Below are 14,204 nucleotides of genomic sequence, written 5' to 3'. Positions count from 1 at the left end.
ACGTCACCCAACATTACGCAATGCAACCCAACATTACGCAACAACGCCAACATCATACGGCGAAGTGCAAAAACACCGTGCAACGTGGTGCAAATGTAGCCCGACGCGGTGCTATGCTAACACATTGCTGTACATAGCCGTCAACCCCTTATCAGTGCCGACCTTATTAAAGACCAATTCAGACCTTATTGGTCACCCCGTGACCCTTATAAATCTCAACGTTCATCCTACAAAGAAGTCCCATCACAAGGGAGAAAGGCGAACAAATTGACACAAAAATGTTTTTACTCAATTTCCCTGCACAAGAATGGGCTAACAGGTATGAATCTCATTCTTGGTTCTTTCGGAAAAGTCATGTAGAAGGGAAACAATATTTTTTTGCTGTGGTTTTCACACCTGATGGTGATTGCTTGTGTTGCAGTCGAAACGTCGCGAGAATTGTATTGTTTTATATTTTTATTATTTGACTGTTTCCCTTCGACGTGGTGACTTTACCGAAAGAACCAAGAATATGAATCCCTGCAGTCACGAAAGCTTCAAATCAAAATTTAGGCACGAATCTATCGTGTCGCGCAACCCATCGCAGCACAACACGGCGGGGTTGCAACGCTCCGTGCGACGCAACGGAACGTTGCGACGCACGGCGATCGCACGATGCCACTGTTTAAAAGCCGAGCGATGCGCTCTCGAGCGGGGCCCGGGAGAACGGTGGCGGATAGCGGACGCGGCACTGCCGCGTTCGCGGTCGGCGGTGGGAGGTTGTGGGAGGTGGGATGTGGCTGACGGTCCCCCGAGCGAGAGTCGAGACGTCCGCACCTTCATGATGTGCTCCACGTCGTACCTCTTCTTCAGGACCTCCCGGTGCCTGCGCGCAACGGTGAGGAAGACAGCGTTACGTTGATTTTGAGCGGACGGTTGGACCTGGAGGGGTGGCGGGGGGGGGGGGGGCTTCGGCAGGAGGTGATGCTTGGCGGAGCGAGGGGGCGCCGTGTCAGAATCAGAATCTTTATTTGTACTGGAGGAATCTGATGAGCTGCGAAGCTCTTTTCAGGGTTAGGGAAAGGTAAGCAAGTCACTGGTCACTAGTGGTGGGGGGTGGATGGTGGTAGTTGGTGGTGGTTGGTGGTGCGGGTGGTCAGGGGTGGTTGGTGGTGGTGGTTGGTAGGGGGGTGGTTGGTATGGGAGGTAACCGGTGGTGGTGGTTGGTGTGGGGGGTGGTCGGTGGTAGTTGGTGGTGGTTGGTGGTGGGGGTGGCCGGGGGTGGTCGGTGGTGGTGGTGGTTGGTTGGTGGTGGTGGTTGGTGGGGGGTGGTTGGTGGTGGGGATGGTCGGTGGTGGTGGTTGGTGGTGGTGTTAGTTAGTGGTTGGTGGTGGTGGTTGGTGGTGGTGGTTGGTGGGGGGTGGTTGGTGGTGGGGGTGGTCGGTGGTGGTAGTTGGTGGTTGGTGGTGGTGGTTAGTGGTTGGTGGTGGTGTGTGGGGCGGGCACCTGTGCACAGCGCTGGTGAGCAGGTGCGTGAGCACGCGGTTGAAGAGCACGCTGTTGAGCGGCGTCTCGAGCGACGCGGTCGACGTGAAGGCGTCCCACGGCACGGAGACGGTGAGCGCGGCCTCCACGCCCGCGCGCCGCCCCATCGCCGCCAGGTAGTTCAGCAGCATCATCCTGGGGTCGGAGGTCGGGGGTCACGGTTGTGAGTCCAAAGGTAGGGAGGAAAGAGAACGGTAAAACATTTAGAAAAAGATCGGAGAAAAATGTAATTCATTTGCAGGAGATAGTAGCATCTATAATAAAGGTTTTTTTTTGGGTTAGATCGCATAAAAATTTAAGCGATCTAAATATTTACGACATCTAACCCAGAAAAAAAAAACCTCTATTACGGATATTGGTCGTGCAAAGCCTCAATGGTGGCAGTCTTGCAAAGGATTCTAGAATCTATAAGAGTAATAATAATGTTTAGCTTTATATGACATCGCCGTTCGTGGAATTTGAATCATACAATCGCTGAGGAACCACAGACAACCTGTGTGCTGGCATCACCATCGATTGCCCGCGTTTTGCAGTCCTCTATATATTAAGATGTCTTCAGCCAACTGATGAGTGCTCATACATGTGGGAGGAAACCGGAGCACTCGGGAGAAAACTCGCACACGCGAGGGGGCAACACTCTATCCCCATACAGTTTGAACAGATTATATAATTTCGCACTTTGCTGTATACCGCCTTCTCCTGACGAGCAGGGGTATGGCACCTTAATGCCCATGGGAAGGGAGATTCGCTACATTTGCGCAATGACCCACCCACCCTCGCTGCGTCCACAGGGCTGGATTACAGGCCACGTGCGTAGCCTCTACCGCCTGTTCGCTGCGCAGAGTTTTGGACATTGCCCCTGCGTGTGTGTGGGTCTGAAATGATGTTGCGACGGCCCTAGTAGGAGGGCGATAACCGGGGAAGGCCAATAACTTGGCGCTACCTCGTGTGTCAGTCCACTTTCAATAGAGTCTTTGCAGGCCGCGCGCAATGAGCACGTTCAAACGATACGCCGGTGTTACATTTAGGCTAATGGGGCAAACAAAACTGTACAAACCGTAAACAACTTTACGGTTAAAAACAACACCGAAAAAAACGGGTGGTGCTGGCCATCCACCCCCTCGTGTCCCGTACCGGCCTTCATAGGTGCTCGCTGACAGCACTTGCCCCAACGGTCTGTTTAGGCTACACGAGGGGGGGGGGGGGGGTATCTTTGCCTTTGCATTCCTCCGGGCCCTCATCTCCAAAACTGTGCGTCGCTGGGTCGCGGTGAGCCCTACCCTCCCATGGACATGCCGACGGCGAGCAGGGCGCTGTCCGGGTACAGGGCGCGGATGTGCAACACCACCAGCTCCAGGTCTTCGGTGTTGGCGGCGCTGTACATGCGCGGCGTCTGCGGGAGGCCACACGGAAGCCACGCGTTCAACGCCAGGTTATACGTCGTCGCAGCCCCACCGTCGCTTCCTTCCTTCTGCCAGATCCCGTCAGCTGTTTGTACGTGTGGTTGGCACCTCCATGTGATCAGTGCGTGGATTTAAAACTTAGGTTTTCGTAACCCATGCAATAATCCACGTCTGTTGTTGGGTTAGGCCACGTGGTGGTTTTTAATGCCAAAATCATTGTCATTAACTCTCCACCACCTAAAAAAATAGATTTATATGTACCAGGCAAGGCCCACTGAGCTTGAGCTACGTAGCTCCTTTTCAGCAGCAACCTGGCCACAACCAAGTGGCTTATCGTGTGGAAATGTATAGCAGCCAAATACTCTAAACGCACCAGTAAAGAATATCACGTTACACAAACATGCTATTTACACGATGCTAATGTACTGATCACATTCTGACAGATAAGGCTCCTCGTCAATGGCTTAAGACTTTTCACGACTAAATTAAAACACGAACATCGGAACCTTTCACGCAAACTGCTTTGTAGCTTCAGCAGGTGGTGGTTGGTATGCGCCTGGCATGTGGCTAGTATCTTGCAAGGTCTGCTCCTAGGAGTATTCATCATCTGGCTCAAGGTCTTTCTCTTGGCTGTTGAGTTTCAAGAAGCTTCTGGTCTTTCAGTAGATGTGCAGCAATCACAATAAATAACGCCCTTCATAAATTTCCACGAAAGCCTCACGAAAGTCTCAAGGCTCTTGTTCAGGAAGGACTTGCACTGCACTGATTGGCCAGTTCCAGTAGCGGGTGGAATGTGGAGGATGCTGAGAATTTCACGAAGATAACGGGCAGCCAACGTTGACCTTTTCCAACAAAGCAGGCGTTAGAAGCGCCTCAGTAACCTACCCTCCGTGCAAACCTGCTGAAGTGGTGCCTCGCTCATCGTGACCTCCTGTTCCGTTAAGCTTTCTCTACAACATTCCTTGCCATTCTAAACTTTCCCGTTGCTAACCCCGTCTTGTCACGCAGTTCCTAACGTCGTCTGCGTATACCTATGTTCAAAGGCTGATCGTGTCTTTTCAACCTTTTGTTGAGGCATATTTCAGTCTTGGGGCGCAGAGTATCTTCACATAAGTCCAAGGCCATTTTTTGTTGTTTTACAGTGACAAAGTCACCCAACATGGCCCCACCCCTCCCCCACCCCCCAAATTTCGTCTGACCTCAGAGGCAAAGCTGAGCCTGGTTAGTACGTGGATGGTTGACCACCAGGACTCGTAAGGGGTGGGGGTGCTGCGAGGCGGCCAGGAGATGGCAGCGCTGGGTGTCACCACCTCGTAAGCGTGGTGGGTTTTCTGTCGGCTGCTCCGGTTCCCTTCAATAAGCGGGACCCCCTCCTGAAACTGGAAGCAATGTCAGGCACTCACCAGTAATTCCTCCTCACCACAGCCGCGGTAGTTGAACACCGCACACCTGCACGCGGTGGTGGGGGGAGAAACGGACGACGCAAGGTCAACTGTGCACTTGGGTACAAGCGTTCCCCGCTGGCGGAATGACTGGTGATCGTAGTAGTCGACACGGCTCGGAACGGAGTTGTTAAAGAGACAGCCGGTTGCGATTCATGCCTCTTGACTTCCAAGGCTAAAGGGGAATCATCCGTCGGGAATCATTCGCGTGAAGGGACATTATTGCACTGGAATTGATTCAAGGCCACGTAGTGATGAGCGCGTGTGCGTGTGTGTGCGCGCACGTCTGCACTTATACAGGAGGGATGGCGTTGAGCACCTGGTGCGGTGTGTAAACATCACCACTGGGGAGACAAAGGGGGCCGGGCGTGGTGCTGGCCACCCACCCCCTTCGCGTGACGTGCCGGCCTTCATAGATGCTCGCTAACAGCACCTGCCCCAACAGTCTGTTAAGGCTACACGTAGGGATCTCTGTCTTTGGGATGGCGTTGTGGTTTGTGCACGCACTGCACTGGGAACCCGGTGACCTGGGTTCAATTCGAGACCGTGGATAACAGGGGTTGTAACCACACTTCCGTTGAAATCGTTTATTACAATCACAAGCAGGGGAGGAGAGGGAGCATGCTCTCTCCGGCCTATTCTCACCGGTATCCCAGATCGGCCGTCTGCTGCACGAGATGCAGCACGTAGTTCTCCCGGCTGTTGCTGGTCAGGCCCGGCAGCAGCAGTACCGTGGGCCGGGCCACCTCGCCTCCCGCCGGCTGCCACCGCTGCCGCCGCCGCCGCTCGCTGCCGCCGCCGCCGCCGTCGCCGTCGCCTTCGCTGTCGCCGTCCTCGTCGACCAGCCACTCGAGGGAGAGCTGCCCTCCGTCGGGCGTCGCCAGCACCTCCCTGCGGGCACAGCGCCGCCACACTTTGACGGAGCGTGCACGTCGCTCAACCTCCCCCCCCCCTCACCCCCTCTCCATCTCTCTGTGGTCTGCGTTGGCTTCGCGAACAGTTGGAGGAGATGGCTTCAGCCGAGAGAACGACCAACGTATTAAATCGGGTCCGTGCTCACTTCAGCTTGCACGTCAATCGATCCGAAAATGTCAAATGTTGAGCCGGCATTTGAGTAAAGTAAAGGTAGGGGACCCAGCAGCACTGATGGCAGGCGAATCTAAAATATGGTGGCAGCAGCAGCAGAGGACGAGCGAACTCCCTGTTAGCAGAGGTTGACAGAGAGTTGTGAGAGGCTTTTATGGAGGTGATGGTGGCTATGGTAGTGGTGTTAATAATTGTCAAATCACATAAAACACCACCTCCCTATCAATCATATCATCACCGTCCACCCCCCCCCCAACCCGTCTTACGATGAAAACTCATCAGAATCCTTCGACAGAAAAACAAACTGGCGACATTTCGGCCGGCCAGTGGCCTGTCTTCACATTTCCTCCTGACTCTCACGGGTAAATAAGCGTATTATTATTAGTAGTAGTAGTGCTAATGACAACAATATTAACGGTCAATGAGTATCGCATGCATGGGTGCGTGTGCGCGTACGTACGTGCGGTAGTGGATGGGCGGGCGGGACTTGAGTAGGAAGCGCAGCACGCTCTGGATGCGTCCGCTGCAGCACCACGCGGTCGGCAGGAAGGGCTCGCTTATAACCGGGCAGTGCGCCTCCAGGAAGGCACGGAAACCAATGGAGGCCTCCAGCACTGGTTTCTGCACACACACCACCACCAAAGAGAAAGATCCCCCGTATAGCCTCAACAGACCGCTGCTGCAAGCGAGTGACACCTATGTAGGCCGGCACGGCATACGAGGGGGTGGGTGGCCATCGCCAAGCCCAATCCGCCTTTGTCTCCCCAGTGGCGATGTTTACACACCGCACCAGGTACTCATTTGAGGCTGAGTCGACTTAGGGGGGCCCAGAACCAGTTCAGATAATCGTCACTGGTGTTGGCTGTGAGCGGTAATCGAACTCGGGTTACCGGGTTCGTAGCGCAGCGCGCTAACCGCGACACTACCACTCCCCACACACACACCACCGCAGCCATCATAACATCGGCCAATTTCTTTAGAATTGCTTTTTGTGTTTAGTTTGTCGTCCTTCCCCCGCACCTCCGATTAGCATGGTTGGCTGCGTTGGCTGCGAAAGATGTTCAACATACATACATCATCTTCACCACCACCGCACGAATGATCATCACCGCCGAATAACATCATTCTGGACCTATTCGGGTTGTGCTGTGACACAGCATTACCCAAACCCACCCCCCTAAGCATCACAGGCAACTTTGCACGCCATCAATAACGAGCTCCATAATTACACACGCACCATTGGTCAATACCCATCAAGTGGCAGGCCGATTACAGGCTGGGTAACTGCTAACAATAATATTTAGTTTTATACGGCGTCGTTCGTGCGAATTGCATCTCACGGTCATGAGGAACCACAGACCGGGGAGCTTTCCGGGGAGGAGAGGGGGGAGGGTGGGGGTTTGGCCACGGCTCACTCCTTGGCTGCCTTCCCTGATCGTCTGTGGTTCCTCCACGCGCCTCTGACTCATTCTCTCTCTTCGAGAGCGAGTGAATGCTGTGTGGCGTGTTACAAGTTGAAATTATGGTTGTTATTATTATTATTGTCAAGGCGGGCCAGGTGGTGAGCAAGCACCAACATTCGCCTAAACTCTCTGGAGTACTCTATCTATTAAGATGTTTTCATCCGATTGAGTGTTTACACAAGTAGGAAAACCGCAGCACTCTGGGAAAAAAACAACTCGTGCGAGGGAGCAACACTCTATCCCAATACACAAGGGACAGACGATACGAGTCTGAACTTTGCTATGCACTTTTCTCCTGGCGAGCCAGGGTATGACGCCTCAACGCCCATGGGAAAGGAGTTTCGCAACATTTGTTGCGGTGATTCACCAACCCTCGCTGCCTCCACGGTGCTGGATTACAGGCAGTCACGTGCAAAGCCACCACCACCACCGCACTACGACGATAGACCCAATCGTAGGATTACTGGCGTAACAATCCTGCCTGATAAGCTGGCCGAGAACATTTAAAGCGCGAGGTGCTCACTGGCGGAATTCGGCTACCTCACAGTTCTTGACTGCTGCAAAACTTTCGTGCAGTTCAGCGGTCCGACAACCTTTTTGGCACCAGGGGACCGGTTTCGTGGAAGACAATTTTTTTCACGGACCGAGGGGGGGGTCATCATTGGGTCTTTCCCCCCTGTTCAAAGAAGCTCTCCAGCGACGTTTGTGTTTTTACTCATTGTGGCTACTAGGGGTTAGAGCTTGTGGGCTTACCAAACACCACGTGACTGAGACAAGTGCGCAGTGCGGGAAAGAGGCGCGGACGGAAGTGGTGATTAATAAAATAATACGGGGTGGGCCACGTGCGGACTCACCGCTCTCACCTCCTGCTGCTGTGCGGCCCGGTACCGATCCGTGGCCCAGGGGTTGGGGACCCCTGGTGCAGCTGACACCACACACGCTCGGCATGGTTTCTGAATTTGTGAGTGCCTCATGAGTGAAACTCCTAACAGAGACTAATATCCCCCCGTGTGGCTTTAAGAAACTGTCGGCGCAAGTGCTTTTAGCGAGTAGCGGCAACCTATGAAGGCCGGCACGGCACGCGTGGGGGTGGGGTGGGCCAGCACCATGCCCGGCCGCCTTTGTCTCCCCAGTGGCAATGTTTACACATCGCAACAAGCTACTCTCGTTTGAGGCTGAGTCGATCTAGCGTAGGCCCAGGACCGGTTCGGATAATCCTCACTGGTGTTGGAAGCCGTGAGTGGGAATCTGAGTCGGGTCGCCGGGTTCGTTGTGCAGCGCGCTAACCGCTACGCTACCCCTCTCAAAAATCATCATCCCACCCCCACGCACCCCCCTAATCGAGCCTATTGAATCTGCCTCCATCACAATCTCCTCGCGTCCCACGTTCCTCACAAACAAGCCACTGCCCTTGTTCTGAAAGCCTCAACCACACACGGGCTCCATTCATCCGCGCCCCCCCCTCCCCGCCACTTACCCCCTAAACCACCCCCACCACACACACCCCCAGCTTTAATCGCCAGTTTACTCGCCACCCCCCCACCGTCCAGACTGGGGGGGGGCGAGGGGGGGCAGTGCAAGAGGCAGGCAGGCTGCGTGGAGACCACCTGATCGCTCACCTCGTCCCGTGCGCATCGCTCCTCGTGGCTCGTAAAGCAGCCCGCTCGAGTAAATGCGGAGACAATCGCCTTGGCCGCGATGAGATTGTGCCCCTTAAGCCATTTGCAGCCAAATGGATTTACAATTATGCTTTGAAAGTGCTCAATGTGTACGCGTGTACAGCACAACGATGTCGCGCGCGCGCGCGTGTGCGTAACCCGAACGCGCTGGCGTGGCGGCTAGCAACTGCACCCGCGCAGCGAAACACAGCAGAGACGCGAGTTCCATTCCCGCTCACGTCCCATAACAGTGGAGGATAGTTTGAACCGGTTCTGGCCCTCCCCGAGGTCGACGCGACCTCAAATGAGTACCTGGTGCGGTGCGTAGGCATCAGCACTGGGGAGACAAAGGCGGCCAGGCGTGGTGTTGTCCACACACTCACGCGTGGTGCCGTCTTAGCCTCTATAGGTGCTCACGAACTTGCCCCAACAGTCTGTTAAAGGCCTCTATAGGTGCTCACGAACTTGCCCCAACAGTCTGTTAAAGGCCTCTATAGGTGCTCACGAACTTGCCCCAACAGTCTGTTAAAGGCCTCTATAGGTGCTCACGAACTTGCCCCAACAGTCTGTTAAAGGCCTCTATAGGTGCTCACGAACTTGCCCCAACAGTCTGTTAAAGGCCTCTATAGGTGCTCACGAACTTTCCCCAACAGTCTGTTAAAGGCCTCTATAGGTGCTCACGAACTTGCCCCAACAGTCTGTTAAAGGCCTCTATAGGTGCTCACGAACTTGCCCCAACAGTCTGTTAAAGGCCTCTATAGGTGCTCACGAACTTGCCCCAACAGTCTGTTAAAGGCCTCTATAGGTGCTCACGAACTTGCCCCAACAGTCTGTTAAAGGCCTCTATAGGTGCTCACGAACTTGCCCCAACAGTCTGTTAAAGGCCTCTATAGGTGCTCACGAACTTGCCCCAACAGTCTGTTAAAGGCCTCTATAGGTGCTCACGAACTTGCCCCAACAGTCTGTTAAAGGCCTCTATAGGTGCTCACGAACTTGCCCCAACAGTCTGTTAAAGGCCTCTATAGGTGCTCACGAACTTGCCCCAACAGTCTGTTAAAGGCCTCTATAGGTGCTCACGGAGGGGCTAGAGACTATGCGTACAATGCATATACTGTACAAACAATACATAAATGTCTAGAAGTCACCACGTACAGATGGCACTGCACAGAGTTCTCCTCCATTGGCAGTCCCTCGCGTTTGGAATGCATTAAAAAATGTTACAAATGCTGATAATTCATTGCAACCCCAGTAAATCCTGTATCTGACATCGCCCACTAGCAAGCCTCACCTACCAAGACTATTCAAGACTCTCTCGATAAACCTCAGTGAGGAAGACCAGTGCAGCCAAAACAAATTTTGACTCGGTGACATGTATTAAAAACCTGTAATTATTCTAAATGTGCCTGCGCTCTATCTGGGCGCGGCGGCTCGCACCTCCTTTTGGAGGCAAGGGTGAGTGGAAGCACGCGGCTTTGTGAAACTCCAAAGACCTGCTGTGGCTGCTGTGGAAGTGGCCAGGAGAAGGCAGTACAGCAAGTGGGCTGTGGGTTCAATCTGTGCCGATGTTTGCGCGTGTGGTTTTCTCCGGGGCTTTGCACGTTAACTTCCCTCTCACCACACGTGAATGATGCCCGATCAGTGGAATTGAATTGAGCAAACATCCCAATGCATGGCCCGCGTGGAAAATGGCGAGACCCACGGCGGTCCTACTATGAATGGAATACTGGGATATTGGTGGAAGTCTATCGTTGCCAACTGCTGTACAGCAACACCAAGAGGTAATGGGATTGATTCCACCAACCCTTTGCAATATGGTGCCTTGGGGGCAAACTGGCAAGTAGGTATGCCTATGATACGGTAATCGTATTGTGTTTTTTGAAATTATTATTAATATCGTTGCTTATTTTATTTTGCTCAAGGATTTCATTATCCCAACAATTTTTTTTAATGAAATAACAAATTACATGAAATACAGTTGCCACTAAAAGGCTACAAGAGAACATCTCTTATCCACGGAGGTGTGCGGGATCGATATCTCGGATCCTATTATCCGCGGGGTTACCCGCGATTTTACTCCACTTAGCTGTAGGAAAATATTGCAGATAATCGTGGGTAATTTGAAGAATAGGGCTCCAGATGATATGATTTTTTTGTGGACCATACAGCTTCCGTGGATAATAGAATTTCTGGGTAATAGCTTTGCGTATAAGAAAAGTTGTCCTCTATAAATAATTAAATTTGTGTTTTTCAGAATGGCTTTTGGAGTGATTGATGCCATCGTAAGCAGAACAAATCATCATAATCGTCGCTTTACGAATAATTTAAGTATTTATGTGCAGCGGACAGCGGTGTGGGTTCTAAGCGTTAAAGGTTGTCAAGATTAGAAGGGCTTATGGTAGGCTCATGTTGAGCGAGCCACAGTTAAAGGACATCTTTGTAATCTGCATTCCTGCTTGAATACAATATAAATGTGAAGTCGGGCTAGCAATGATTCACAATTACGGTAGTTACTTTTGGTTTAGATCGTCAACAGTCCAGTTTACTGAAACACCAAATCAACTGCCATAATTGCCCACGTGATAACTTGATTTGATTGGCTCTGTCAGGTGGCGGAGGGTTTAGCTGAAAATGCACATTACACCTCCGCGATCTAAGCCAAAAGTAACTAATTATTAATCATAAAAATGGTCTAGAAAGGCTAAGAGTAAAATTACAGTTCCCAATGTACTGCGAAACTAATATCTCAATAATCGTCAAATCGTGCTGTTTTATATCGCATTGTATTGTGAAACATTGCCAAAATCCTCTCGCAAAGCATCTCCGATTTGCACGGTTGGCTAAATACAGTGCGAAAGAAGTTCAACATACTTCATGCATCTCAAGCTACCCATGTGTGCATCATATACTGAGTTCTTTAATTCACCCTCCTATTATCCACCCTTCCTATTCCTTCTGAATCAATCCACGGGCCTTCCTATTATCTGCGCTTACCGGCAGATAGGAAGAGCAAGCAGGAAATCGGGGATCATCAATGAAAAGAATGGAAATTCTCTCACAACCTCCAAATGAATGGGATTCGATTGGCAATTCCAAAGATCGCCACGAGATGGCGTGATAGTACTTAGCGTACTTTCTCTAGCATGGCCAAAACTGGCGATGCCACCACCACACCTCATTGCCAACGCGTTCCACTCCCCTCCCCGCCACATCCCGCAGCCGCTGCGCACTTGAGACACGGGAACTCCAAGATCTGCGCTGACAGTCTCGGACCATCTGCTTTTCGGTCTTCCCCTTAGTCGCCGGGGTCATGCAGTCCACTCTGATGATGGCACGTGGGAATCGCCCATAGGAAATGCGTGATTCGAGTGGAATCTTTATTTTAGACTGGAGGAATGCGATGAGTTATGACGCTCTTTTTCACAGATATCCACAAATGCCCGGTAGAGTATGAATCGTCCACTCTAGATTGGAATGTAATTCTGCAGAAATTGTCCAGGGATGGTTTGAGCAAATCAGACTTGAGAGTTATAAACGGTACGAGGAAAGTCACCTTGCTAGCATCACTACTGTGTAACATTTTTGACAATTGTCTTGCTTGACCAATGTTGGAAATTCCAGATGACGATGGCGTGGACAGTCTCTCCATAGAGATAACTGACTTGAGCCAGGAGTAGAAATTCCACATTACATTGGCAGAGGCTCCGGCTCAACACTGGCCCAGAGTGGCATGTAAATAATGTGCACATACAGTACATTGCTTACATTGGCTTTGACCTCTGCTATGTACCTTGCCCGTTAATGCAGCAGGCTCATTTGATGGACACGACACATACATACAAACATACTTGCACGTGCATATATTGGACGCTGGTCGATGCGGCTGCATTATTTCATGAAGATCGTTGAAAAAAAACAGAAGTGAAATAAATTACCCATCATGGAACCCAGGTGTTAGGACACTTTTGCAATGAATAATTCATTAAATGTATGAACTGCAGGTCATACAACAGCATGTACTATAAGCAATTGTGCAATACATTCCATAAAGTGACACGGGTTGTAATCAAAACTGTTAATAGTACAGCTCTTGCATTGCAACTATATGTACAATATGTGAATTAAAATAAAGAATAAATATATTTAAGAATACAGTATATATGGATGTAGCCTTGGGCCTGTAGTGGTAATTCCACACGACTATGGCATGGACAGTCCTCTCTTTAAAGATGGCCTTGAGCCAGGAGTGGAAATTCCACATTACAATGGCGGGGAGTCTCCTCCTTAAGAGGGGAGTCTCTTCCTCTTCCAATAGTGGGGACTGTCCACCCTCACCTCGAAACGATCTCTAAAACTAAACTCAAGTATTTTTTATTTTACCAGGTAAGGCCCACTGAACTATATAGCTTTTTTTTTTTCCAGAAGTGACCTGGCCACCAATGATAGCTCAACGAAGAAGCCAAATACTCTAAGCGCACTAAATGTGGAGGGAAAACCCGGAGGACCCGGAGAAAAACCCACGTGACCACGAGGAGAGAGATATACACACTCCAAATATACAGGCGTCAGGGTCGGGATCAAACCCACGACCTCCTGAATACAAGGAAATGGAGATAACATCTCCCCCACCGCACTAGGGCATTCCCAGCCTCCCACCACCATGAGACTGTCAATGTGGGCTGAGTAGTGACCAGGAGACGAAAGTACAGATAAGTGATTATTAAATCCATCTGTGTGGACATTTTGAGTGTTTATTCTCTCATGTGTGGAGTTTCTCTGGATATTATCCCGGTTTTCTTCCCATATATAAAACACTCTTCACCGAAATTTCCCAAACATCCTGCTACAATGTAGCGGGATCCTCCTTGAAAGGAATCTTGAGACTCAAGATAACCTTCCCTGGGTAAAGCGCATTACTATTATTCTTAATATACTATTACATGTACAGTACTGTATTCTACTCTGTTCACTATAGCTCAGTATTATACAGCAATATGCGATAGGGTCTGTCCCAAGGACAGACTGTCTCTGCATATTGTAATGTGGAATTTCCACTCCTGGCCCGAGGCAATCTCTACAGAGAAACTGTCCCCTGCCGTTGTAACGTGGTTTTCACACTACTCGGGTGGCGATACTACGCCAAAAATATTGAAAGCAACTCGTCAACAACACTGCCTTAATAGGTGCCGTGTTTGATCGCCAACCCCCTCAATTCACAGGGGGTGCCTGGCTAGTGTTGAGCCACTCACGCAAGCTCAGCTCAAATAGGCCGTTAAGGCCAATGGTGCCATCACACCTCGCCACAGCTTTCTTCCTTCCTACCTTCTGCCAGAATCTTGCAGCAGTTGCAAGGTCGACACCTGGACCTCAAGATCCAGTGGTTCAATCTTGACTTAAAGCTTTCGTGACTGCAGGAATTCATATTCCTTGGGTCTTTCGGTGAAGCGACATCAGGAGATGACGACTGCTTGTGTTGCGATCGAAACGTCGTAGTTTTTTGTTAATTTGTTTATTTTTTTTGGTTCTACGTGACTTTACCGAAAGACCCAACGAGTATCCAGTGGTTCGCTATTAGTTTCTCATCTTTACTCATGGAGCGGTACACTGGTGGTGTAAATATGCGCCCATCCC

At 51.0% G+C, this 14,204-nt stretch overlaps 1 protein-coding gene across 4 annotated transcripts in view; it reads right to left on the bottom strand.

Moving 5' to 3' along the window:
* Positions 1–14,204, bottom strand: part of LOC116945235 (phospholipase ABHD3-like) — a 50,966-nt gene that overhangs the window by 19,461 nt on the left and 17,301 nt on the right. For all 4 annotated transcript variants that reach the window (XM_076068988.1, XM_032959555.2, XM_032959556.2 and 1 more), the window contains 6 exons: positions 5,916–6,076; positions 5,015–5,260; positions 4,331–4,376; positions 2,805–2,917; positions 1,486–1,659; positions 817–865 (listed from right to left, as the gene is read on the bottom strand). In XM_076068988.1, coding sequence (XP_075925103.1) covers positions 817–865; positions 1,486–1,659; positions 2,805–2,917; positions 4,331–4,376; positions 5,015–5,260; positions 5,916–6,076 — 789 coding nt within the window. The remainder of the gene's footprint in view (positions 1–816; positions 866–1,485; positions 1,660–2,804; positions 2,918–4,330; positions 4,377–5,014; positions 5,261–5,915; positions 6,077–14,204) is intronic.

Source organism: Petromyzon marinus, chromosome 23, assembly GCF_048934315.1.
Source record: "Petromyzon marinus isolate PM22_M1 ecotype Great Lakes invasive population chromosome 23, UKy_Petmar_22M1.pri1.0, whole genome shotgun sequence".
In the NCBI taxonomy this organism is placed as follows: Eukaryota; Metazoa; Chordata; class Hyperoartia; order Petromyzontiformes; family Petromyzontidae; genus Petromyzon; species Petromyzon marinus.
Note: the sequence above shows the minus strand (reverse complement) of the source record. Positions and strands in the feature narration are given on the sequence as shown.